The sequence below is a fragment of the Crocuta crocuta genome, unplaced genomic scaffold, assembly GCF_008692635.1.
Source record: "Crocuta crocuta isolate KB4526 unplaced genomic scaffold, BGI_CrCroc_1.0 scaffold41, whole genome shotgun sequence".
Taxonomy (NCBI): Eukaryota; Metazoa; Chordata; class Mammalia; order Carnivora; family Hyaenidae; genus Crocuta; species Crocuta crocuta.
The window spans coordinates 6,323,588-6,349,191 of NW_027529428.1; the positions used below are offsets into that span (position 1 = coordinate 6,323,588).

General features: G+C 40.0%; 1 protein-coding gene across 2 annotated transcripts in view; it reads left to right on the top strand.

Annotated features, from left to right (window-relative positions):
• TRPM6 (transient receptor potential cation channel subfamily M member 6) overlaps positions 1-25,604 on the top strand; it is a 154,123-nt gene that overhangs the window by 31,004 nt on the left and 97,515 nt on the right. For both annotated transcript variants that reach the window (XM_077759376.1, XM_077759377.1), the window contains exons 3-8: positions 1,787-1,825; positions 8,263-8,440; positions 11,606-11,819; positions 15,538-15,662; positions 19,541-19,712; positions 25,255-25,423. In XM_077759376.1, the coding sequence (XP_077615502.1) occupies positions 1,787-1,825; positions 8,263-8,440; positions 11,606-11,819; positions 15,538-15,662; positions 19,541-19,712; positions 25,255-25,423 (897 nt within the window). The remainder of the gene's footprint in view (positions 1-1,786; positions 1,826-8,262; positions 8,441-11,605; positions 11,820-15,537; positions 15,663-19,540; positions 19,713-25,254; positions 25,424-25,604) is intronic.

Genomic DNA, 25,604 nt, shown 5'->3' on the forward strand with positions numbered 1-25,604 from the left:
TTTTAGATACTTTTTAGCATTTTGCTTTATATTAATTTAAAATTTAGAAACCGTAGTGGTATGCTTAGGAAGGGTAGCATGAAATTCTCATTCTTTGGGGACGACTAAAACAGTGATCCTACCTTTTATTAAATATTTACAANTTATAAAATGTTTTACAGAATGCCAAGGTAACCTTGTTTTTTCCCTTCATCTTTTATGACATCTTGTAATGTGACAGTGGTCGCAATGGAAGGCACACTGAGCTCAGGCAACTCCTTCTGCTTCTGTAAATAGGCAATCGTTTTCATTATCACCATGTTAATGAAATGTGGTAAACTATAGGCTGTTAGCCCATAGACTCAAGAACAGTATCAATGATCATAATTCCATATTATGGACTGATCCAAGATCTGCCACAAGCAGTCTCTATTTTGTGTAATTATGAAAAAAAATAATGGGTGATTATGTTTCTTCATATGCCAGCCTTTTTCTTAGATCCTAGAAAGAATCTCAAAATTTTATCTCTCATGAGGGTTTCTTCCTGATCTGTGCACAAGATAAAGCTGGTAGTTCATGATTTTAAACTTAGGTGAAAGTTTGTCTTTTATTTGTTATTTTTGTAATTCCTACTAAGAAACAGGAATCTGGTAGACTTGATGACAATGCCTTTTTCCTTCTTATTTTTAATTTGCTGGTGAAGTGAAGCTTCTGAGAAAAGATTGTCCCAAAAGGCTAGGACAGGAAGAAGTGACAGGGCCTAAGTATTTGTTTCTGAATAATTTAGAATGATCCTGATTCTATGAATACTGTCTCTTCTTCCATTGTTTTAACTAACATTCTCTTCTAATTGAAACTTCTTTATACCTAAAATATGATCACTGATGATCACAATAATCCCCCAATATCAGAAGATTCTTTTTTGAATCATAAAAAGAAAGGTTAATAAGGGTAACACTTATAATCACGCCAACTATCTTTTGATTTGACAGTGTTTTATGGTTTTAAAGTTGTTTATATATAAATATTATATATAATTATATTACTCTATCTTAATATATAGGATATAAATAATGTATAATTATTTATAAATTACAAATATATACTTATATATTTTTGATATATAAGTATATTTTCTTAATTCTCAGAATTCTCAAGAATTCTGTGTTATCTTCATAGTGTAATAATAAAACTGCCATTATTACATATAATGCCACCACTGTAAGACACATTGCGTATATTATCTCAGATCATCCTCTTAATAATCTTATGGAGCAGATGTTATTTTCAGATGTGAAAACTGGGGCTTGGAGAAATCACTGAATCAATGAGATTTAAATTTTTTTTTTTTAATGTTTTATTTATTTCTAGGAGAGAGAGAGAGACAGCGTGAGCAGGGGAGGGTCAGAGAGAGAGGGAGACACAGACTCTGAAACAGGCTCCAGGCTCTGAGCTGGCAGTCAGCACAGAGCCCGACGCGGGGCTTGAACCCACGAACTGTGAGATCATGACCTAAGCGGAAGTCGGACGCTTAACCGACTAAGCCACCCAGGCGCCCCTGAATCAATGAGATTTAAAACCAGGTATTTAGGTTTCAAATTCAGTGTTCTGTTAATTAGGTCATGGTCGCCTCAGTCTAATTATATTTGGTTAATGACAAATGGGAGTATTTAGGAAATGATACATGAGGACTAGAACATGCTGATTTTGCTAGGCCTTGGAAAATAACAGATATTTACGGTATGCGTATTAAGTATGCTTTCGAAATATATCACTAAACCAACTGAGGTTTTGTTTTTTAATTTAGATGCACTGCAGGATGCCAGGTCTGCCAGAATTTAATCAGGTAAGACTTAGAGAAATAAGATTTCTTTTCCTATTTAGGCACTCTGTTTAGAATTTTTGGGGGTGGTTTTCTCACATCTTGAATGGACTCAACGAAGGGGGTTTATTGGTGCATCCTATTTGCCTTTTTTTCCAAGGGAAGTTTTAGAAAAGAAATGTGGATGTTTTTGCAGGCGAGTGAGTTTTTGAATGTAATAGATTATTTGAATTACTGAGACGTGTAAATGGCAAGGGCCTTTGGCAAGAGCTTCTACCAGTTGAAATACTTATAAAGCATTACCTTTTCACTTGACTGTTATATTTTACTTGGGCAATGAAGACGCTTTGTTCACTGTATTTGACTTTCAAGTGATATGTGCTCAGACCAAGCTCTAATTCTGACACCAGGTGGGATAGGTGTGTGTATGTGTGTGTTTTTCTCAACAGCACCAGGTAATTAACTAAATTCTGCTACTCTCTACCTGGAGATAGTGGCAGATCCTATAGGTGAGGCGCTCAGCCCTACAAGACACAGGGAGTCCTTACTCCCCATGCTTCAGATACCAACCACAAGTCCCAAGTTGTCACCTGTGGTTCCCAAGAACATCTCCACGGGGTCAATTAATTTGCTAGCAAGGCTCCCAGACTCAGAGAAACATTGACTTCTGTTTACCAGTTTATTATAAAGGATCGTAGGAAGGATAAAAGGCTAGATGGAGGAGATGCGTAGGGCCAGGTATGTGGGGAGGGGACGGGGCTTCTGTGGTCCTTCTGAGCAAGCCAGTCTTCTAGCTCCTGCATGTGTTCACCGACCTGAAGTTCTCCGAATGCCATCCTTTTGGGTTTTTATGGAGGCTTTATTACATAGGCATCATTGGTTGAACCATTGGCCACCGGTGGTTTATCTTTCTTATCAGCATCCTTATCTTTCTTATCACGTAGGAAATTTTAAGGGTTTTAGGGGCTCTGTGCCATAAATGGGGACAAAGACCAAATATATATTTATTATAAATCACAACATTACGCAAGCTTATGGACGAAAATAACATTTTCGCAAAATGCAAATGTTAACAATGATTTGCGTTTTAAACTATGTGTTAGTCCCTGGTTTTACCCTTGTCTTTTGTAAGTGGAGGAAGATGTAATTTCCTGAAGTTTGAGCATAGTTCACATCACGGATTGACCCAAAGTTAAACTTATTTTTCTAAGAGAAAAAAAAATTCCAGAATCCCAAGATTAGCAAATCACGGGGAAAGGAAAACATCGTTCACAGATGTAGGAGGAGAGGAAGGATAAGCTTGCTGGGTGTGTTGGCGTATTCAAGCTGCCATAACCGTACCACAGACTGGGTGGCTTAAACAGTAAAAATTTATTATTTCAGAGCTGCGCAAGTCCAAGATCAAGGTGCCATGAGAGCTGGTTTCTGATAAGGCGTCTCTTGTTGCTCTGGAGGCAGCTACCTTCCCACTACGTCTTCCCAAGGCCTTGCCTCTGTGCACTGACAGGGAAGAGAGTCCCACTCATATGACCTCATTTATTTTTTTGCTGTTGAATTTTATTTTATTTTTATTTTTTTATATAATTTATTGTCAAGTTAGCTAAGATCCAGTGTATACAGTGAGCTCTTGGTTTTGGGGTAGATTCCCATGATGCATTGCGTACATACAACACCCAGTGCTCATTCCAACAAGTGTTCTCTTCAATGTCCATCACCCATTTTCCTCTCTACACCCGCCCCCCCATCAACCCTCAGTTTCTCCTCTGTATTTAATAGTCTCTTAGGGTTTGCCTCCCTCCCTCTCTGTTTGAAACTTTTTTTTCCCCTTTTCTTCCCCATGGTCATCTGTTAAGCTTCTCAAATTCCACATATGAGTGAAGACATATGATAGTTGTCTTTCTCTGACTGACTTACTTCACTTAGCATAATACCCTCCAGTTCCTTCCATGTTGCTTCAAGCGGCCAGATTTCATTCTTTCTCATTGCCAAGTAGTATTCTATTGTATATATAAACCCATCTTCTTTATCCATTCATCAGTTGACAGATATTTGGGCTCTTTCCATAATTTGGCTATTGTTGAAAGCATTGCTATAAACATTGGGGTGCACGTACCCCTTCGAAACAGCACTTCTGTATCCTTTGGATAAATACCTAGCAGTGCTATTGCTGGGTCATAGGGTAGCTCTATTTTAATTTTTTGAGGAACCTCCACACCATTGTCAAGAGCAGCTGCACCAGTTGACATTCCTACCAACAATGCAAGAGGGTTCCCGTTTTTCCACATCCTTGCCAGCATCTGTTTTTTCCTGAGTTGTTAATTTCAGCCACTGTGACTGGTGTGAGGTGGTGTCTCAGTGTGGTTTTGATTTGCATTTCCCTGATGATGAGTGATGTCGAGCGTCTTTTGGCCATCTGGATGTCTTCTTTGGTAAAGTGTCTATTCATGTCTTCTGCCCTTTTCTTCACTGGATTATTTGTTTTCAAAATGTTGAGTTTGCTAAGTTCTTTACAGATTTTGGATACTAACGTTTTATTCGATATGTTGTTTGCAAATATCTCCTCCCATTCCATCAGTTGACTTTAAGTTTTGTTGATTGTTTTCCTTTGCAGTGCAGAAGTTTTTTTTTATCTTGATGAGGTCCCAGTGTTTCATTTTTGCTTTTATTTGCCTTGCCTTTGGAGACGTGTTGAGTAAGAAATTGCCACGGCTGAGGTCAAAGGGGTTGTTGCCTGTTTTCACCACTAGGGTTTTGACAGTTTTCTGTCTCATATTTATCTATGACCTTATTTAAACTATTACTGCCTTCTAGACCCTGTCTCCAAATACAGGCACATTGGGGACTAGGGATTCAACCTATGAATTTTGGGGACATAATTCAGTTCATAACACTGAATGAAGAGTTTCGTTTGGCTTTTCTTTTACCTTGCCTCAAATTATTTTTTCTGTTTTAGTAATTATTTCAAATTTGCTAAAATTGAAAGCAAAACATTAGAATATATTGAAAAGAAGTAAAAGGCTTCATTTACTCCTTCTATTTCCTACTTTATTCTCCAGAGCCTCTCCCTGGCAATATTTTCCCAACCTCACAGTCTTTAGAGGTAACTAATGTGGACAATACTGGAAAAACATCTATTTCACCCTATCCAGAAATTAAAAGTGGCTGAAACTTGTAATTTTTGCACCTGATTAGGACCTAATTTGATTTTTTTTCATATGGAGAGTAAAATGTCCCAATGTCAGTGACTGAGCGGTCTGCCCTAGCCATTGCGGGTATCTTCTCTGTTACATAACGATTCCCATATGTCTGTGGCTGTGTTTCTAAGCTGTTTTATTGTATTGTATTGTATTGTACTGAATTGTATTGTATTGTATTTTTTAGTGTCATTGATCTACTTCTCCTGTTCCTGGTAAATGCCACTCTGCTTCATTATTATAGTTTTGTAGTATATCTTGATATCTGATAGGGCAAGTCCTCAATGCTTTTTTTTTTTTAAAGTCATTTTACCCTCTTAAATTTATACATCTGTATGAATGTTAGAATTGCTTTCTCAGATTCCCCAGAAATCTTTTTCAGATTTTGATGGATATTTTATAGAATTTATAAAAGCAGTTTGGGAAGAAATTGGCATTTAGCATCCTTACAAAGGTGATTCTCAAGGTGAGCCGTTAGTTAGTGATGATTTGAGACTTAAAGTTTTGTTTTAAAAAAAATTTTTTAATGTTTATTTTTTTGAGAGAGACAGAACGTGAGTGAAGCAGGGGCAGAGAGAGAAGGAGACACAGAATCTGAAGCAAGCTCCAGGCTCTGAACTGTTAGCACAGAACCCGATGCAGAACCATGAGACCATGACCTGAGCCAAAGTCAGACGCTTAACCGACTGAGTCACCCAGGTGCCCCATGGGACTTAAAGTTTTAACCAAAAGGATGAACATGGTAGCTTTTTATTTAAAAATGATTTATTTATTCTTGAAAGAGAGAGACAGAGACAGACAGAGCATGAGTGGAGCAGAGGCAGAGAGAGGAGACACAGAGTCTGAAGCAGGGTCCAGGCTCTGAGCTGTCAGCACAGAGCCCAACTCAGGGCTCGAATTCATAAGCTGTGAGATCATGACCTGAGCTGAAGTTGGATGCTCAACTGACTGAGCCACCCAGGCACCCCTCCCCCCCTGCCACTTTTTTTATTTGGGGGTAATTTGTTTCTTCTGTGGGGCCAGCTTGCTATGATTTAATGACCTGGTAAAAACTAGAATAAAACCACATTGACTCAGATGGATTAGACTAGAAAAATATTTTGAGCAAAGTAGGTTCAAACTAAAGAATAGTCCTGTGAAAAGTTAGTGATTTATCTTTCTGGGTATGAAGAATGGTTTGCCTCCACTCGTGTTCTATTTAGGAAAAGCTACAGTGAAATGAATCATTCAGCTTATGAATAAACACTTTTTCATTTTGAAGACTAACCCTTGCTTCGAAAGATGACCAGGTGATACATTTCTCTCTGATAGATTCTGGTTATGTATATTCTATACATTTCAGATTATTCCTCCATCCTTCGAATCAAGAGCCCCTCCAGGCAGGACTCCATAATGGTCCTCTGGCTTTCTGTCCTGACTTCTCATTGTCATTTTGTTTTCTTGATTAGTATAACTTTTACACATTTTTATGTTGCTTTTCACACACACACACACACACACACACACGAAAAACCAGAGTCACTTATAAAGTTGAGTAACCTCTTTGTATATAATGGGTATATGATCTCACATATTTGATTCAAATAATTTTCTTGGTCTGCAGATGTATAATATTTCATTGCTACAAGTTTTAAAGTTCTAGGTGCTCAAATTGTAACTTTTCTTTCTGATGTTTTCTAATTTGCGAAACATGAGCAGCTTCTCATCCTTTCACTAATATGATTATTATTATATTTTGTTAGTTTTTATATAGTTCTAGTTTCAAAAAGATTTAACCTGTTAATTTGCTTAGTTTATTTTGTTACACTGTAGAAATTGTGGCTGTGTATCTGAAATAGTTTTCAAACCTTCTCATTATTGGCAAGAACATGTTTTGAATTTTTCCTTCCTTATATTACAAATATTAATTTTGTTTGTATTTATAGTTCTCATTCATGGTTCTTTTCTTGTGGCAGCTCTGTTTACTTGAAGTTGAACTTTTTTTGCATAGATTAATATTCCTTCCTTTCAATATGCATGTTATGTTTTACATGAAGACATTTTCTGATTCTCCTTAAGTATTGCATATTAGAGATTTTTAGTTTTCTCTCTCTTTTTTTTTTTTTTCCTTTTTTGAGAGAGAGCGTACACACACACAGATGGGAGAGGGGGAGAAGGAGAGAGAGAGTCTTAAACAGGCTCCATGCCTACCAAGTAGGCTGGCATGGGACTCGATCTCACAACCCTGATATCATGACCTGAGCCAAAATCAAAAGTTGGATGCTTAACCAACCGAACCACCCAGGCCCCCCTCATTTGTTTTTTTTTTTTGTTTGTTTGTTTCTTTTATTTTTTTAGATAGCATTTTAAAAAATTTACATCCAAGTTAGTTAGCATATAGCACAGTAATGATTTCAGGAGTAGATTCCAGTGATTCACCCCCTACGTATAACACCCAGTGCTCACCCAGCAAGTGTCTTCCTAAATGTCTCTTGCCCATTTAGCCATCCCCACCCCGCTCTCAAGTTTTTCTTAACAGCTTTGTTGAGATATAATTAACATAAACTGTACATATTTAAAATGTACAGTATGATTTTTTGTCATCCTGACAATTTCAGTAGTGTTTGGTATATTTATGTTGTTGTGCAGCAGATCTTCAGAACATTTTCATCGTGCAAAGCTGAAAGCCTGTGCCTATTAAACAATAATTCCCCGCTGGCCACACTCCTCACAGACCCTGGCACTCACCATTCATTCTCTCTTCTGTCTCTAGGGATTTGAGTACTCTGGGTACCTCAGATAAGTGGAATCATGCTGCACTTGTATTCTGACTGGCTTATTTCACTTAGCATAATATCCTCAGAGTTTAACCATATTGAAGCAAATCCAGGGGTCTTCCCTTTTTAAGGCTGGATAATATTCCATTATAAGTATATGTCACACTGGTTTGGCTCTTCATCTGTCAGTGATCACTTGGCCATTAAGAATAATGATTCAGAATACTTCTGTGAACATAGGTATGCACACGACTTTTGGTATGTTATTTTTAAACATTCCCTAAACGATTTTAATGTGCAGCCAAGGGAGCGAACCACTGAGGGTATCTCTAAACTCAGAAGACAATCTAGTGACACAAATCTAATATAAAATTTAATGTGAAGTTTCAAAAGCTGTTCATATGTATCATCTGTATATTACCTAGAAAAATGTAGAAGCATTACACCTATTTTCTGGTTTGATATTGTGTAGTTTTCTATTCTGAAACTGGTTTTTAATCCCACATTTAAGGTGTTACTGTGGGCGATTAATTGGAGACCATCATGGGATAGATTATTCCTGGACCAGCTCAGCTGCCAGTGGTAACGAAGATGTGCAGTGGTCTGTTGAAAAGCACACGACGAAAAGCCCTACAGATGCATTTGGCACTATTAAATTTCAAGATGGAGAGCACACTCACCACTCCAAGGTTTGCTGATAACTCACATTATTTTGTTAGCTTTTTATTTTTTTTAAGAGAAAGAGAGAGCAAGTGAGAGAGAGAGAGAGTATAAGCAGCAGAGAGGGGCACAGGGATTGAGAGAGAGAGAATCTTAAGCAGGGAACCTGACACAGGGCTCATTCCCGCGACCCTGGGATCTTGACCTGAGCCAAAATCAAGAGTCGGATGCTCAACTGACTCAGCCACCAGGCACCCTGTGTTGCTAGTTTTTAACAGAGAATAACCTCCAGATGTTTGTCCAAATTGTATTTCCAAGTGTAGATGATCAGATGACCAGGTGTTATTGCAAAAGTGATCCATGTTATTGACCTCTTCACAAAAATGACCTGACCCTTCTCTTTCCTTTATGTCTGAGGCATTATCCCTTTCCTGGGTGTGGTACGGCCGGCTCCTTATTTGATTGACCTCGTTCAGCGAGCCTATGCCTTCCCCATAGGAGAATGGCTTATGCCTTTGAGACGGTTGCCAAAGTCACCGCCACAGAACAGGCTTTAGCTGAAGCATGACCATAGCGATGGCCAGTAACCTGTGGCTGTTCATGCCAGCTGTGTCCTCGTGAGAGGAAACAGAGGAGTTTTTCTCTGTACCCCCAGAAATGATAGTCCTTGGGTCTTCCCAGGCCAGTTTTTCTCCTGTTCCTAATATTGTAATTTTGCATGTAATTTGCATAGTTCTGACAGGTCAGCCATCTCTCAGGTGTTTTTTGAGAGACAAGAGCCATCTCTCAGATGTTTTATGAGAGCTTGTGACTCACCTGTTTTATTAGAGGCAGATTTCCCTTGGGAACCTGCAGGGAGCTTCCACCTCAGGAAGCCTTAGAATCAACTGTGTTCTGGAGCGTGACCTTCAGTTGAATGAATTTGAAACAACAATTCTTAATGATGCCGTCATAATCAAGTTTCATAATAGAGTTTTACAGTAATCTACTTTTCCAGTTATTAATCCTCTGGTGTTTAGTGTTGTGTGTTGAAGTTTTCTTTAGTTGGCGGGAAAATGGTACTTATCCCCCTCTACAATCCTTTCTGGAAGCTGACTCTTACAGAACCCCATATATAAATTTCCCCTTAAGTTTAATCTACCTCCTTTTGCTTTTATGTTGATTGATAATCACCTTGATTTACTCTTTTTTTTCATCCATTTGGCAAATGTTCATTGGATGCTCACACTTTGCTAAGCCCCAAAGGGTACCTGTTCTATGTACCAACGTTGCCTATAGTCTAGTGAGGGATACAGGAAATAAATAACGATTCCCATGGGCAGGGGTTGGGGGGCATGGGATGCTCTGGATGGGAATACAGGGATCTTTGAGAGACTGAAAAGGGTAACTCTTGTTTTTCTGGGAGTGTGTGTGTGTGTGTGTGTGTGTGTGTGTGAAGGAAGCCATCTGAAAGTGGGAACAGCTAAGCTGATATCAGAAAGGTGAGTGAGGTGTTTGGTGTCTGGTGAGGCAGAGGCGTAAGACCACTCTGGGCTTGTGGGAAGGCCAAGGGAGAATATGGTACATTTAGGAGAACTGAAAATATGGTTTTATGCTTAGCATTAGACTCCCATGACATCCTAAGTACCTGGAACTCATTTTATTTGATCTCTCAGAAGAGAAGAATCTACCTTTCATATTTAAGACCAGAATTGCACTTCATGTTTACAGTGAGAGGCAGGAAAGCAGTGAGAGCTGGTTATTCATCTCCCTCCACTGCATTCCCTTTCCTGGGTTGATTATTCCACCCACCTCAATCCACAAAGGATTTGAGAAGAATCTATGCCAGTAAGAATCTGCCTGAGTTAATTATAAAGGAAGGGTCGGGGCAAAGTAAGTCATTAACCTTCGGCATCATCTTCGGTTGGCCTTTGGAAGAAAAGACGGCAGTGCTGATAATTTAGTTAATCGACGTTGTTTATCTGAAGTCTCTAGGAGAAGTACTTTCTAGGATGACAAGGACTTCTAGATGAAAGAGAGAGGCACCCGGGAGGCAGAGTTGAGGTAGAGAAACGGTGAACCACATCAGAGCTTCCTCCATTCGGAACAACACAAACCATTTCACAGAGGTCAACTTGTGTTTTCCCCCACTATGTGAATATGTAAGGAAGCCACAGCAACTCCTTTTCCTCCCTTGTAAATTGAATCCCGATTTTCCTTAGGTTCTTTTACATTCTGTGATGGCTGTACCACCTGGATGTTAAGAAATTCTGACATCTTAATAATTAAATAAAGGGACTGTGTTTTAAGAATTGCAGGGATGGACGGACAGTTGTTTTAAGTCACTATCGAGTCCTGGAAGATAATGTGATCATTCTATTTGCATATGTGTGAAGCTCTCTACCTGTGGTTCTCTTTGGTATAGTTTTATAATTCATGGTTTCTAGTGCCCTTGTTCCTGTAAATCTGACTTATTCTTGCCGTTGGTTGGCTTGTGCATGAGGATGGCAGACTCCTCCTCAGTATGGTTTTCACAGGCTGCGTGTGGCTGCATCTGCTGGAAAAAGACAGCCAGTTGTATATGATGATCTTAGGCAAAGCACAAAATGATTCTGGTCCTACCTGCTGATTCAGATTTCTCTCTTCTTTGGGCTACATTGACTAGTCAAAGATATGATTCCTTTGTGAAAAGTGCTTATTTTGGAAATCTTCATCTTCAGAGAGATAATTCTATGTACAGGAAATGTTTAGAATGTAACATTTGCAATAAATTAAATGTACATGCTCCCGGATCATAATTTAAGTTATATAACTTTATGAAATAGTCAAGTAAATTAGAGGCCATACCATGTATGAAAAACCCCATTTCACCTCTGTCTAAAAGCTTTTTTAAAATGGGTTTCCTGGAGCAGTGGTTTTTGCCAGCTTGAAGTATTTCTGCCTCATCCCAGGCCTTCTAGAGAACATTCGTGGGTCAACCCTGAAAACCAGAGGAAGCCTTCCTACCGTGACTTGTAATTCCCAGAAGGAACTTAAAGCGGGTGTGGGATCCTTTCACAGTAAATGTTTACATTATACAAAGATGAACTTTTAAAGAAATGCCAGACACTTCCTTTTAAGTTGGGGCCATTTCAGTCACCCTGCTGTGTGCTTATTGTTGCCTGGCATGGAGCTTTTCACTGTTTCATGTACATGTGTGTATGCATATCTTCCAGTACATTAGAACCTCTTATGATACAAAGGCAGAGCATCTGTTACATTTAATGTTGAAAGAGTGGAAGATGGAACTGCCCAAGCTGGTGATCTCTGTCCATGGAGGCGTCCAGAACTTCAGGATGCCGTCTAAACTTAAAGAGATCTTCAGCCAAGGTTTGGTCAAAGCTGCGGAGACAACGGGAGCCTGGATAATAACTGAAGGCATTAATACTGGTAAAGTGCACTCTCTGGTTCTCTTTCTTTTCTTTACCTTCGTCTTTCTAACTGAATCAGGCAGACTGGCACCTAATCTGTGCTCCACTGTGCTCCAGGGGATAGGTGGCGTGTGAGAGACAAAAAGCACAGTGACTGGAGGAAAAAAAAAAAACCCAGAAGGATCATAGACCTTTCCTGGAATGTGTTTTCACCATTACTAAAATCTGCTATTTTAACACAACCTTGGGTAAACCTCTGGCAAAGAAAATAGTCTTTTCATGAACTTGAGGCTCTGGTGAGGCTTGAGAGGATGTGGAATGCATGCAAGTATGTAGCATGTGGGCATGGGCAAGAGCTAAACTCCCCATGGTCAAGTTTGACAACAAAAACCCAACTGCATAAATTCGAAGACCGAATTGGCTTTATTAAGCAATTCGCGAATTGGGCAGCATCTCCTTTCACAAGTGAAGAGATGCTCAGAGAAGAAGTACAAAGTGGCAGGTTTTTATAGGAAGGAGGGTGGGGCAAGGAAGTTATCAGCAAAAGAAAAGAAAGGATTGGTCCAGGCCGGGTCGCCCTCCTGGAGGGGGAAGGCAGCGAGTTCTTTCATGCAGATTACCTCATCTCCTTTGGGGGAGAGTCTTTGTGACAGATTATCTCACTGGTGCTGATCAAAAAATGTCTTACTGAGTGGTTAAGACTACATTTCCAGGGAAGGTTGGCACTACAGTTAGGTGCTAAGCCCCCGTGTGATAACTTGGCCTAAGTGATTCCATTTTGGGCCTGTTGTTTCCCTTTTTAACAACATGTGCTTTACTTTACTTACTGCTTTGTTTGTTTGTTTGTTTGAAAACATTTTAGGTTAGGGCCAGTTAGGGAACACAATTATAATAGTGTAAAGACTATTGAAATAGTTCATATGAACGAGAGAACTGAGAAATAAGACATACTTGGAGTTTTCTTTTTTTTTTTAATGTATTTATTTCTGAGAGAGAGATAGAGACAGCATGAACAGGGGAGGGTCAGAGAGAGAGAGGGGGGGAGATACAGACTCCAAAACAGGCTCCAGGCTCTGAGCTGGCTGTCAGCACAGAGCCTGACACGGGGCTTGAACTCATGAACTGTGAGATCATGACCTGAGCCAAAGTCAGATGCTTAACCAACTGAGCCACCCAGGCGCCCTAGAGCTTTCTTAAACAATACTCGGGATCAGACCCAATTCAACCACAACTCCTTAGGGCCCAACTGCTCAGGGAAAGATCTATGGACCAGCGGCATTAGGATCACCTGGCAGCTTGTTGGGAATGCAGATCTCGGATACTTCCCCAGAGCAGCAGGGCCACACTCTCCATTTTGACATCCCCAGATGATTCTTATGTAAAGAATTTGAGAAGTTTTGCTTACCAGCATCTGCCTATTCTTGAGCTGCTCCTACTGTAGTTGAACGTTATCTGGCATGAATTTTTGACATTTAATTAAATTTTGGCATTAAGGTGAATGCCACAAGCTGTAAGAATCTGCTATGTATAAAGCATTTGGGTAGATGCTGTGGATGAAAGATGAGTCAGTTCCAGGGCCTGGGGTTAGTGGTAGGGTGTACTGCGACAGACCATAAGCAACTAACTGAAAATCAGTGCTCACTGGGTCTTGGTTGAAATACAAAGCAAGTATTTGTGAGTACAGGGAAGAGGAAGACACATTCCAGTTCCAGCTGAGGGTACCTGAGGAGGTGTAGAGAAGGATATAGCACTTGGTATTGACCTTGAGGGAGGGGTAGGAAGGAGCATGCTAGGCAGAGGTGGCCATTCAGGGCCAGACACACAACGGGAGGTTAAGGCACATTTAGGAAGAGGTGATGAGGCTATAGGCCAGGGTGGGCCATGTGGCAGAGGACAGGGACACCCAGGGAGACTGGAGCCATACTAGGTGCCATGCTGATGGGCTGAGGTCTTATTCTCTGGGTAGCAGGGGGCCCTCAAAGGAATTTGAACAGGAGAATGAATAGGAAATAATATGGTCAGGTCTGGTTTTATAGAAAGTCTCCATAGGCAATATGGAGCAGGACCCCCTATGGGATGTGGAAATACCACCACCAGCAGCACCATGCTGATAACCCATGCCAAACCTCTGGGATCCAAATCTCTCCTGCAGTGGTTGACCGCACAGTTGATGGTGGTATACACCTTGGTCCAGAACCCGATTCTAGAAATGACTAGAGAAGTATAAAAGATAGGTTGGAGGGGAAGGTGCCAGAGAGAGAGAGGGAGAAACGATTAGGTGTGTGCATCAGATGTGCGCACGCGTAGAGTTTTCATTTGTTTCTGTGCTGATGACATATATAGGGTCAGTACTATATATATAGGAAGAGTACGTGGTGCAGTGTTGTAATTAAAAGGCAGATTAAGTCAATGTCAAAGGCTACACACCGCATGATTCTAACTTTAAGACATTCTGCAAAAGGCAAAATTGGACAGAGTATAAAGATCAGCAGTTGCAAGAAGTCATGGCAGGGGGATGAATAAGGGGAGTGTGGGGGACTTTTAGGGAAGTGTTGCCATTTAGCCTGATACTATAATGATGGCAATGTATCATTATGTATTTTTTCAAACCTATGGAATCTACAGCACCCATCCCTCACCTCATGTGAACTGTGGTCATTGGCTGATAATCATGTGTCAGTGTAGATTCATGAGTGGTGCATATGTACCACCCTGGTGGGCGATGTTGATAGTGGTCAGGGGCTAAGGGTGTATAGGGGCAGGGGGTACAGCGGAAATCTGTACCACTGGCTCAAGTTTGCAGTGAACCTAAAACTGCTTTAAAAAACAGAGTCTGTTTAAAAAAGAAAAGTCTAATATTCTGGATTAGAATCCAAGCTCTACAAATTACCAGTTCTAGAACCTTGGGCAAATTATGTAACTTCTTTATGATTCAATTCTTGCCTATAAAATAGACTAAAGTTTCTACTTAAAGTGTGAATACATGCAAAACTCTTTAAAAAGTGCCTGGTGCATTGTGAGAGTTAGGTGAGTGTTGGCCCTTATAATTATTGTTATTATTAATCCCAGAAGGGCAAGTGTGAATGCATTGGTTCTAGTATATTTATGTATATAAACTATTAAATCATTTTGCTTCAGTGAAGCAAGGGACACATCTACAGGGTGTTTTGCTGAAACAGTAGAGAAGATTACAGAAAAAAAACAAACATTTAGAACATTCATGATTAGGGGCGCCTGGGTGGCACAGTGGTTAAGCGTCTGACTCGATCTCAGCTCAGGTCATGATCTCACTGTTCGTGAATTCAAGCCCCACATTGGTCATTGCACTGATGGTGCAGAGCCTGTTTGGGATTCTTGTCTCTCTCTCTCTCTGCCCCTCCCATGCTTGTGTTCTGGCTCTCAAAATAAAATAAATAAACTTAAAAAAAAAAAAAGAACATTCATGATAGCCTCATAAGACTTTCTGGTCAATCAAAAATAGAGGCAGAACTGAAATTATAAGCAAAACTTACCCAAAGGGAGAGGAGAATTGTTCAGGTAAAGTGGTCAGTGATAGGAGAAAGAGGTGTTAAGAGAGAGTAGAGGAAGCCAAGGTATCAGAAATTAATTCCACTGGCCAGCAACTTTCCCTGTGAATGACCTTGTGCACATATCTGCCATTTGTCTCTTTCTTTCAGTTGCAGTGTTTTTGCATGATCTGTGCGTAAAAGTCTGACTTCTAAACTAATTGTTAATAGGTGTGTCCAAACATGTTGGGGATGCCCTGAAAGCCCATTCCTTCCGGTCTTTGAGAAAAATATGGACTGTTGGAATCCCTCCTTGGGGTGTCATTGAGAACCAGAGAGATCTTATTGGAAAAGATGTAAGTAGACAACCCGTTCACACCAAAAGAGAATGAACATGTATCCAGTTGCCAACTGAGCACCACCTGGGTATCTAAAAGACATCTCAAATGTGATATACCCCAAACTGATACTGGCCTTCGTACTTGCCCGATCTTAGAGAAAATAATGATACCATCCTTACAGTTGTTCAACCCAAAAGCCTTGGACTAATCCTAGAATGATCTCTTTCACAACTCAACCTAATCCATCAGTAAGTTATCTCAGCTTCACCTTTTCTTTTCTCAGTTTTAGAGAGAGAGAGAGAGAGAGAGACAGAGAGAGAGAGAGAGAGAGAGAGAGAGAGAGTGTNTTTTCTTAGTTTGAGAGAGAGAGAGAGAGAGAGAGAGAGTGTGTGTGTGTGTGTGTGTGTGTGTGTGTGCTTGCACACGTGAGTGGGGGAGGGAGAGACAGAGAGCATCCATGCTCAGCACGGAGCCAGACACGGGGCTCGATATCACAACGCTGGGATCATGATCTTAGCTCAAATCAAGTCAGACACTCAACTGAATGAGCCACCCAGGTGCCAACCCCCCCTATTTAACTTCACTTCAAATATAGACAATATATCCAGAATCTGACCTCTTCTCATTACCTCTGCTGTTACCGCACAGCCACCATTTTCTGTCTCCTGGATGATAGTGGTAATAGCCTTCCCTTCTCTCATCCTTGTCTCTCACTGCAATCTCATCTCAACACAGTAGCCAGAATGGTTCTTCTAAAATACAGATCAGATCGTGCCACTTCTCTGTGAAAAACACTTCAATGGCTCCTGTCTTGCTCAGAGTAATAGCCGAGTTTCTTGCCTGGGCATGCATGTGATAACATTCATGATGTGAACCTTCTGTTTCCTTATCTTGTACTACTCTCTGCTTTATGCTGTGTATTGATTCTTTGATCCCGTCTGTTTTTCTAAAGGGAAGGAACTTGTCTAAGTCCGTTTATAAGAGTAGTGTATATTTCTGATGAAAATATCTCAGGTATTAAAAAAGATTTGAAAAGCAAAGATAACCACTATTAACATTTTGGTCTGTATCATTCCAGGATTTTTTCTATGAATGTGTACATATGCATAATAAAAAACATATTGTATGAAAACCAGCAGTAACAGAAACCCACTGATGAGAATCTGATATTTAGCTTAATTATTTAACATAATTACCTATCTATATAAATTAATTACTTCTCTATGTAAATAAATATAGACATGTATATGGTTTATCTTAACTTTTATTTTGGAAAATTCCAAACATATTAAGGAGTAGAGTTATTAAAATAATGAACTCCTATGTACCTGTCTCCCAGCTTCGACAGTTATGAGCTCAGAGCCAATTTTGTTTCATCTGTTCCTTATCCATTCCCCACTTCAATATTTTGAAGCAAATCCCGGATATCAAGTAACATCATTGGTAAATATTTTACCAGTATTTCTAATTAATTAATTTACCAATAATTTGGTATTTCTAAGTACCAAAAAGTAGGTATTCTAAAACATATGGACAATTAAAAAATATATAACCACATTGCCATTTTCATACCTAAAAGATTAATAGTTAATTCCTGAATATCAACAAATAGCCAGTCTCTGTTCAATATTCTGATTGTGTCATATTGTTTAGTCATTTGATTTCATCATCCAGAAAAGTTCCCTACAACATGATGGGTTGATATGTCTCTTGAGTCACTTATTTTCAGTCATTTTTAATCTATCGATTTTCCCTCCATCTCCTTTTTTGTGGGGGGTGCAATTTATTTGTTAAAGAAACTGGGTCACGGCTATCTGGGTGGCTCAGTCAGCTAAACATCCAACTCTTGGCTTCATCTTTGGTTATGATCTCATGGTTTGTGAATTCAGTTCCTGAGTTGGGCTCTGTGCTGAAAGTGTGGAGCCTGCTTGAGATTCTCTCTCTCCCTCTCTCTCTGTCCCTCCCATGTATGCTCTCTCTCTCTCTCTCAAGATAAATAAATAAACTTAAAAAAAAAAAAGAAACTAGGTCATTTGTCCTAAAGTGTTTTTCATTGTTTGGATTTTGCAGATTTAGCCTGCAAAATAGTAGGGTTTAGCTTATTTCGCTGTCTTGTCTTTTCTGTATTTGGTAGTTTGATCCAAAGTTATGATCAGATACAAGTTCTTTATGTGCAAATTTATCTCATAAGAGGTGTGTCTGTCCTTTCCCTCATAATGTATGATTATTTTTCTTTTTATAATGTCATTGCCTAGATTCACGACCTCAACAGAGTTGCAAATACAGATATGTAATTATAGTGTTCTTTATTAATTAGTTTAAACACTCCATAAGGAGAAACATCTTCTCATCGACCATTTGATTTACTTTGTGGTACCTTTGTATGGGAAAGGACACAATGCTTGATTCTTTATTTTCCAGCTTTCAAAGCAATGAGTTGGTTATCTACCATTCTCCAAGGTGAACAATGAGATGTTTTTTGAACATATCAAATGTTTCAATTCATTATTCCATTCTAGTCATTACTCTTTATTTTGCCCAACTTGTCCCATTTTGGCCAATGGAAACTTTGCAAGTTATCTCTTGAGTCCTTTTTAACACAGTTCTAATCGTTTTCCCTTGCTTCCTTATATTTTAATTTGAAGGAAAAAAAAGCTGTTCCGGGCTAATTGTGTATATACATTTTTTTCTCCTAGAGAAATGGCTGGTTGCTTTTAGTGGGAAATTGTATTAAGAAACCACATTCTAGGGGGTGAAAGGTGAATTCTGATTTTTTTATGCCTAATAATGTTCTACTGTACTGTAGTACTTTAATAGTACCATAACTTGGGGCACTTGGGTGGCTCAGTTAGTTAAGCATCCGACTTTGGCTCAGGTCATGATCTCATGGTTCGTGGGTTCGAGCCCCGCGTCAGGCTCTGTGCTGACAGCCAGCTCAGAGCCTGGAGCCTGTTTCAGATGCTGTGTCTCCCACTCTCTCTGATCCTCCCCTGTTCACGCTCTCTCTCTGTCTCTGTCTCTCTCTCTCAGAAATAAATAAAACTTTAAAAAAAATAGTACTATAACTTAACAATTCTTTTATTGTCCATTTTTTGCTTTTATAAAAAATCATCATTTCTTTTAAGCCTCCCAGCGACCCTCTGCTGTGAGAATTATCATTCTCACTTAGACATGAGGAAAGTCAGCCTGAGAAAGGAGGTAGGAGTTACCCAGAGTAAAAGTTAGGAAGCAGAAGAGTCTTGGCCCTCCTACTCCAAATAGTGTGCTTTTTGTCTCTAAAAACAGTTGAGAATTGGAATGGCTTAAGGAAGAATCCACAAATATTAACAAAGATCGGGATGTTTTGTACTGAATGGATGGATCTCCATGTGGCTGGTTGGCTGTCACTCTTTGTTTCAATACTAGAAAAAAAAAGCAGTGTCAAAATATTATTTTGGAGTAGATCTATTGAAAGTCATATTTTCTGGATAACAATGTAGTCTGCGTATTACTGTATATCCTTGAACTGTTTTATTACAGTCTGAGACACGTTAAGTATAGAAATTAAAAATAAATATTTTTAGCAATGTAGCAGTGCTGTGACATCTAAGTGTATGGCCAGTGGGCTTATCTTGCTGAGCACAGTGTGTGCAAGAGTTGTTGCACTTGTGTTTTGAGTCTCATGTGGTATGAGCCATGTACTAGTTACACATAGTAGGACCCACACAGTGATCCATGAAAAATGGAAGATTAAAAAAAATCGATTCTTCACTGCAGATAGCTTGAGAAACACCTCTGTAGGGAGCAAACAGCACTTACTAGCCTTGGCAGGAACTCCATGGTGCATGGGCAGCCCTCGGGAGCAGCTGAGCCCAGGGAAGGACCTTGAGCACTGCCCCCCTCTTGTCTTCCAGGTGGTGTGCCTGTACCAGACTCTGGGCAACCCCCTCAGCAAGCTCACCACACTCAACAGCATGCATTCCCACTTCATCTTGTCCGATGATGGGACTGTGGGCAAATATGGAAATGAGATGAATCTCAGGAGGAACCTGGAAAAGTACCTCTCTCTGCAGAAAATACATAGCCGTGAGTACCACAGAGGCTCAGCCTCTAGGGCCTGGCTGGGGCGCTGCTATGGAGAAAGGCACTCCTTTGTCATCCATACGGAGTGCAGAGGTCCCAGCTGGTCCCTGCCTAAATGAACACGTGTGAACCCACAGCCAGAAGAAAGCAGGATGTGAGGGGGTACAGAATTGTGGATGGCAGGAGGGAGGAAGAGGTCTTGGAGACAGCAGAGTCAGGAGAGGTTTTGTGCAACGATGGAGATGTTAGCAGAGCCTCCAGCCACCTGTAGGGTTGGATGGGTGGAGGATGGCTGGGTAGGGGCAGTATTGATACCAGAATGGGAATGACTAAAGAACAGTAAGGAGACTAGCTTGAGAAGAGTGAGGGTATCAGTTTGGTCATTAGGGAGGATGACATTTCAAATGTGGTGGTGTGCCCTAGACAGGGAAGGGTTAAAATCAAACAGAGCTTTTAGAAATAGGGATCTTTGCATAATTTGGCTCCTGTTGATAGTGCTGTTATAAACACTGGGGTGCATGTACTCCTTCGAATCAGCATTTTTGTATCCTTTGGATGTATACTGAGTAGAGCCCAAATGTCCACTGACTGACAAATGGATAAAGAAGATGTGGTACACATATATGATGAGATATTGCTTGGTGATCAAAAGCATGAAATCTTGCCATTTGCAGCAACAGTGTGAATGGAACTAGAGTGTATTAGGCTAAGTGAAATAAGTCAGTCAGAGAAAGATAAATTCCATATGATTTCATTCATATGTGGAACTTAAACAAAACAGATGAACATAGGGAAAGGGAGGGAAAAATAAGATAGAAACAGAGATGGAGGCAAACCATAAGGGACTCTTAAATACAGAGAACAAACTGAGCGTTGCTGGTGGGGTGTTAGGTGGGTGGGTGGGATGGCTAAATGGGTGATGGGCATTAGGGAGAGCATTCGTTGGGATGAGCACTGGGTGATGTATGTAAGTGGTGAATCACTGAGTTCTACTCCAGAAACCATTATTATACTATATGTTAACTAACTTGGATTTAAATAAAATTTTTAAAAATGGGTATAACAAACAAGTAAACAAGGTAAGGGCCTTTGTTTGGTATCAGTGTTGTGTCATGCTTCCAGGGATGCTTTGAGATGGTCATTGTGATAGTGTTTAAAAACAAAATTCAACTGAGTAAATTTAAAGATTTTATTGGCCTTATTCAGTGATTCACCAGTGGACAGCAACCCATCTAGCAGGTAAAAAGGAGTTCCAAGAGACAGGACAGAATGAAAGACCTTTATAGGGAGAAGGAGGTGTGGCAAGAGAATTATTCTAACAAGGAGTGGATTGTATAGGGCAAGACCACTTTCCTTTGGGGGAAGGTGGAGTGGGCATGGGGGGGTCCCACCAGGCAGATTACCTCAGTAGTGCCAACTAGATAATTCCCCACTGACTGGTTAAAGGTTACATTCCTGGGAGAGGCTGCAACTGCAGTTAGGTATTAAGTCTTCATTTGCTAATGTGGAACTTAGCACAAGGGACTCCATTTTGGGTCTGTTGTCTCTTTTGTAATAGTATCTGTAGGAAGGAGAAGAAAGGAAAGGGTCAGAATCAGCAAGCAAACATCCTTGGGTGGAGAGGTGGAAAGGTAGATGCTGTCTGGAGAAATGGAGACTTTTCATCCAAGGCAACAGAAAGTGGGCCTCGGTCTCTTTCCATGAGTTAAATATTCTACAAAATACTTTGACCCTTGAGGAAGAAGACCAGAGAGCCAAGGCCCTTGGGAGGCGCAAGTCCTCTTCAACCTTTGAGTTTTGATTAAAAATGTTAAATGTCCTTACAAAGCTCTGTCATCTACTGCCTGTGACCTTGACCCATGGAGTTTACATCTGTTAAACTGTTTTATTTCTTTTTTTTAAAGTTAGTTTATTTATTTTGAGAGAAAGAAAACATGAGTAGGGGAGGGGCAGAGAAATGGAGAGTGAGAATCCCAAGCAGACTCCATGCTGTCAGTGCAGTGTCTGACGTGGGGCTTGATCTCAGAACCCTGAGATCATGACCTGAGCTGAAATCAAGAGTTGGACACTTANAGTCTGACGTGGGGCTTGATCTCAGAACCCTGAGATCATAACCTGAGCTGAAATCAAGAGTTGGACACTTAGCCAACTGAGCCACCCAGGTACCCCTAAACTGTTTTCTTAATATAAAAGGGAAAGAACTGTCTACCTTTTGTTGTGAGACTTGAGATCATGTATGTTTGATGTGCCTTGAATAGTGTTGGCCGTATAGTATGCCCTTAATAAAGATCTGTTTCTTTCTTTTCCTTTCATTCTCCTTTGATACAGGTAATCTCCTTGTTGGGGTGGGGCTGTGTGTGGGAGGGACCCTGGGAACTGTTGCCAGTCACTTAGTGCTTAGTGTGAATGAAGGTTGGAAGCTCATTTAGGTCAGGAAGGGGGAGAGAGGGTCAGGTCCTCTGCAGAGTAGATGTGGGTGGGGGAAGGGAGACCCATAGAGGAGAGGACAGGTCAGAGACTGGCCCTAAAGAAGAGTCCCTGCAGGGAGGGCTCCTTTTGGGGTGGAAAATATCAATGACCTGAAATGTCCTGTTGCCTCACCTGACCTATCCTTACCCCAGAAATTGCTCAGGGGGTTTCTACAGCATCATAATGTGTGCCCCAGGAGAGCAAAGTCTGGTCTTTCTTATTCTGATTCATTTGTGGATGAATGCATACAACCTGAAGCTTACATATGGTGTCAAGGAACATTTCTTTCAAGGGTCTTGAGACTTGGGATTTATTTGGAGACTTTCACTCTGTGTAGAGAATGAATGTGGAGTCCATTTTGGTGGATTGGTAACATTTATTATTCTAAGGAAAACCAATATGAAGGAGCAAAAACAGGAAGCCGCCTACACACACACACACACACACACACACTCACTCACTCACTCACTCACTCACTCACAGGAAAGGAAGGAAGGAGAGAAGGAAGGAAGAAGAGAGAAGAAGGGGGAGAAGAAAAAGGATTAATGAAGGAGGGAAGAAAGGGAGGGAGGAAGACAAAAAAGTCCCCAACAGACCCAAAATTCTTATGTATCAAAGCTGATTTTTATACCCATCATGTTCACTACTTTCTACCATATTTATATTGCTTAAAAAGAGGTTTATTTGGGGTGCCTGGGTAGCTCAGTCAGTTGAGTGGCCGACTTTGGCTCAGGTCATGATCTCACGGTTCATGAGTTCGAGCCCTGCATCAGGCTCTGTGCTGACAGCTCAGAGCCTGCTTCAAATTCTGTGTCTCCCTCTCTCTCTGTCCCTCCCCCACTCAAGTTCTGTCTCTCTCTGTCTCAAAAATAAATTTAAAAAACGTTAAAAAATTAAAAAAAAAGACTTATTTGGATGGAATGAAAATACTTAAATATTTTGTTGATTTCTTTCACTTCTTTTCAGCCAGACTTCTTAGAGTCCCCAGCAAACCCTTGATCCTGGCCTAGAGTACTTACAACCCCCCCTCCCCCCAAAGGCCTGACATTGTAAAGTTGCTATAGGAATTCTTGGATTCAGCCATTTGAAATGTGGCTAGCGTCAGTTCCTAAGCCTCTGAGGATAGAAAGCATCGGATCAGATGCCTCTGTATCTCTTCATAATCCAACTCTCAATGGAGTAGTGTGTTTTCCAGGGATGTCCGTTCTAGGAGCTTTTAATTTGAAAGCATGATATATTCTTGCCTAACCCTGGGATCTAAGAGTAGAGGCAGCTCTCCAGTGAGATTTCTCAGCAAGAACTTGACAAGTTTTTTTCTTTCTTAACAAATTTAATTAGTAGCATCAGTGAGATCCTTTTCATAGGAAACAATCCTAAATATTTTTATTTTCGTGGGAATTAGTTATTGCTTTAAGAAAGATATATCCAGTAGAAATTGAATTCCCTCTTTACCCTTATTGATTTTTTTTTCCTGATGATAAGAGTGCTGTATATTTTCATGTTCAGATAAAGCAAAGAACATATAAGAAAAGGAAGGGTTTTCTATATTCTTACAATAAAAAAATTATTGTCAACTTTTTCATATATATACTTTAAGAAATTTTCTACATACACACAGCAACATTTTTTAAATAAACACTAGATTCATATAATATACACACTTTTCAACTTGGATGCATTTCTACATCAATAACCATAGCTTGGGGGCGCTTGGGTGGCTTGGTTCATTGAGCGTCCAACTTCGTGTCAGGTCATGATCTCACGGCTCATGAGTTTGAGCCTTGCATCGGGCTCTGTGGTGACAATGACAGCTTGGAACCTGGAATCTGCTTCAGATTCTGTGTCATGCTCTGTCTCTCTCTCTCTAAAAAATAAATAGACACTAAAAAAAGATCAGCATAGCTTAGTACACCTTTAATGGCTGCATAGTGTTTCATTATATAGGATATAAGAGATCTTTTACAAAAGTTTTTTCCATAGATTTCAATAGTTCATGATTAATGGTTCTTTTTCAACATTTCTCCAAACCCCCCCCTCCCTTCTCCATTATTAATAGTTTGATGTGTACCCTTCCACTGTTTCTGGTCATATATGTGTAAAGGTATCTGGATATATATCTAGACATACATACACGTATATATCATACAAGCACATACATAAATATATATAATGCAAACATATAACATAGATATTCATGTATGTGGTTTTAAAACTATAAAAGGGATCATACTATATACATTATTCTGTAACTTTTTTCACTTAATATCTTCTCAAAAAGAATGATTCCATGGTCTTTCCTTTTTTTTTTGTCTTCCTTCCTTTAATAAAATAATATATCCTCGTGATAAAAAATTTAAACAATGGACTACATTTAAAAAACAATATGTTGAAATATAAAAGTCTTGGAGAGTTACCCATCCCATCTTGTACTTAGAAAAGTCATCTAGAAGTTGAGTGAATTGGCAAATTTTGATCATTTTTGGAAGTGAGTGATAAATACATTGGATCCATTATATTGCTGGGTTTTTTTTCAAGATATGTTTGAAATTTTCTACAATGAGAAGTTGAAATTTCTTGAACACTACTTAAAACAATTTTTTTGTTTTTTAATTGGGGGCCCCTGAGTGGCTCAATCGGTTAAGCATCTGACTTCGGCTCAGGTCATAATCTCACGGTTTGTGAGTTTGAGTCCTATGTCAGGCTTGTTGCCGACACTGAGGAACCTGCTTGGGATTCCCTCTCTCTGCCCCTCCCTTGCTCTCTCTCTCTCTCAGTCTCTCAAAATAAAAAAACTTAAAAAAATTTTTTTTAATTAGTGAAAACCTTTAGGTACCTTTTTAACTGGGGAAACTGTGAAGATGCTCTCAACATACTTAAGTGGTTTTATTGAAAGTCCAAGCTTCTGGCTTGGTCTTGAACTAAGCAAGCCTGAGTGAGTCCAGGAAGAGAGGGGAGTGAGTGCAAGTAACAGGTTTATGTGGTAATTGAAAGACTTGTGTTGAGGAAAGCAAAATGGATGCTTGGCCAACATAGGATTTCTTTGTAACAGTTTCATTTTGTTTGCCATCTGAAACAGGTTCAAGACAAGGCGTCCCCGTGGTGGGGCTGGTGGTAGAAGGAGGTCCCAATGTCATCCTCACGGTGTGGGAGACCGTGAGAGACAAAGCTCCGGTGGTGGTATGTGAAGGCACAGGCAGGGCAGCCGATCTCCTGGCCTTCACCCACAAACACTTAGCAGACGAAGGGTGAGTTGCTGACTCCTCAGTTTTTAAACCACAGTGACTATTTATTTTTCTGTTTTAGTTCTTTAAGCTCGCTTTTATGTGGGCTAGATATCCTTTGGGACAGAGGATGAGACTGGAATTAACTTTTTAGTGATTTTTGTGCGTATTAATTGACACCAAAATGCTCTCCTCTGATGCAAGT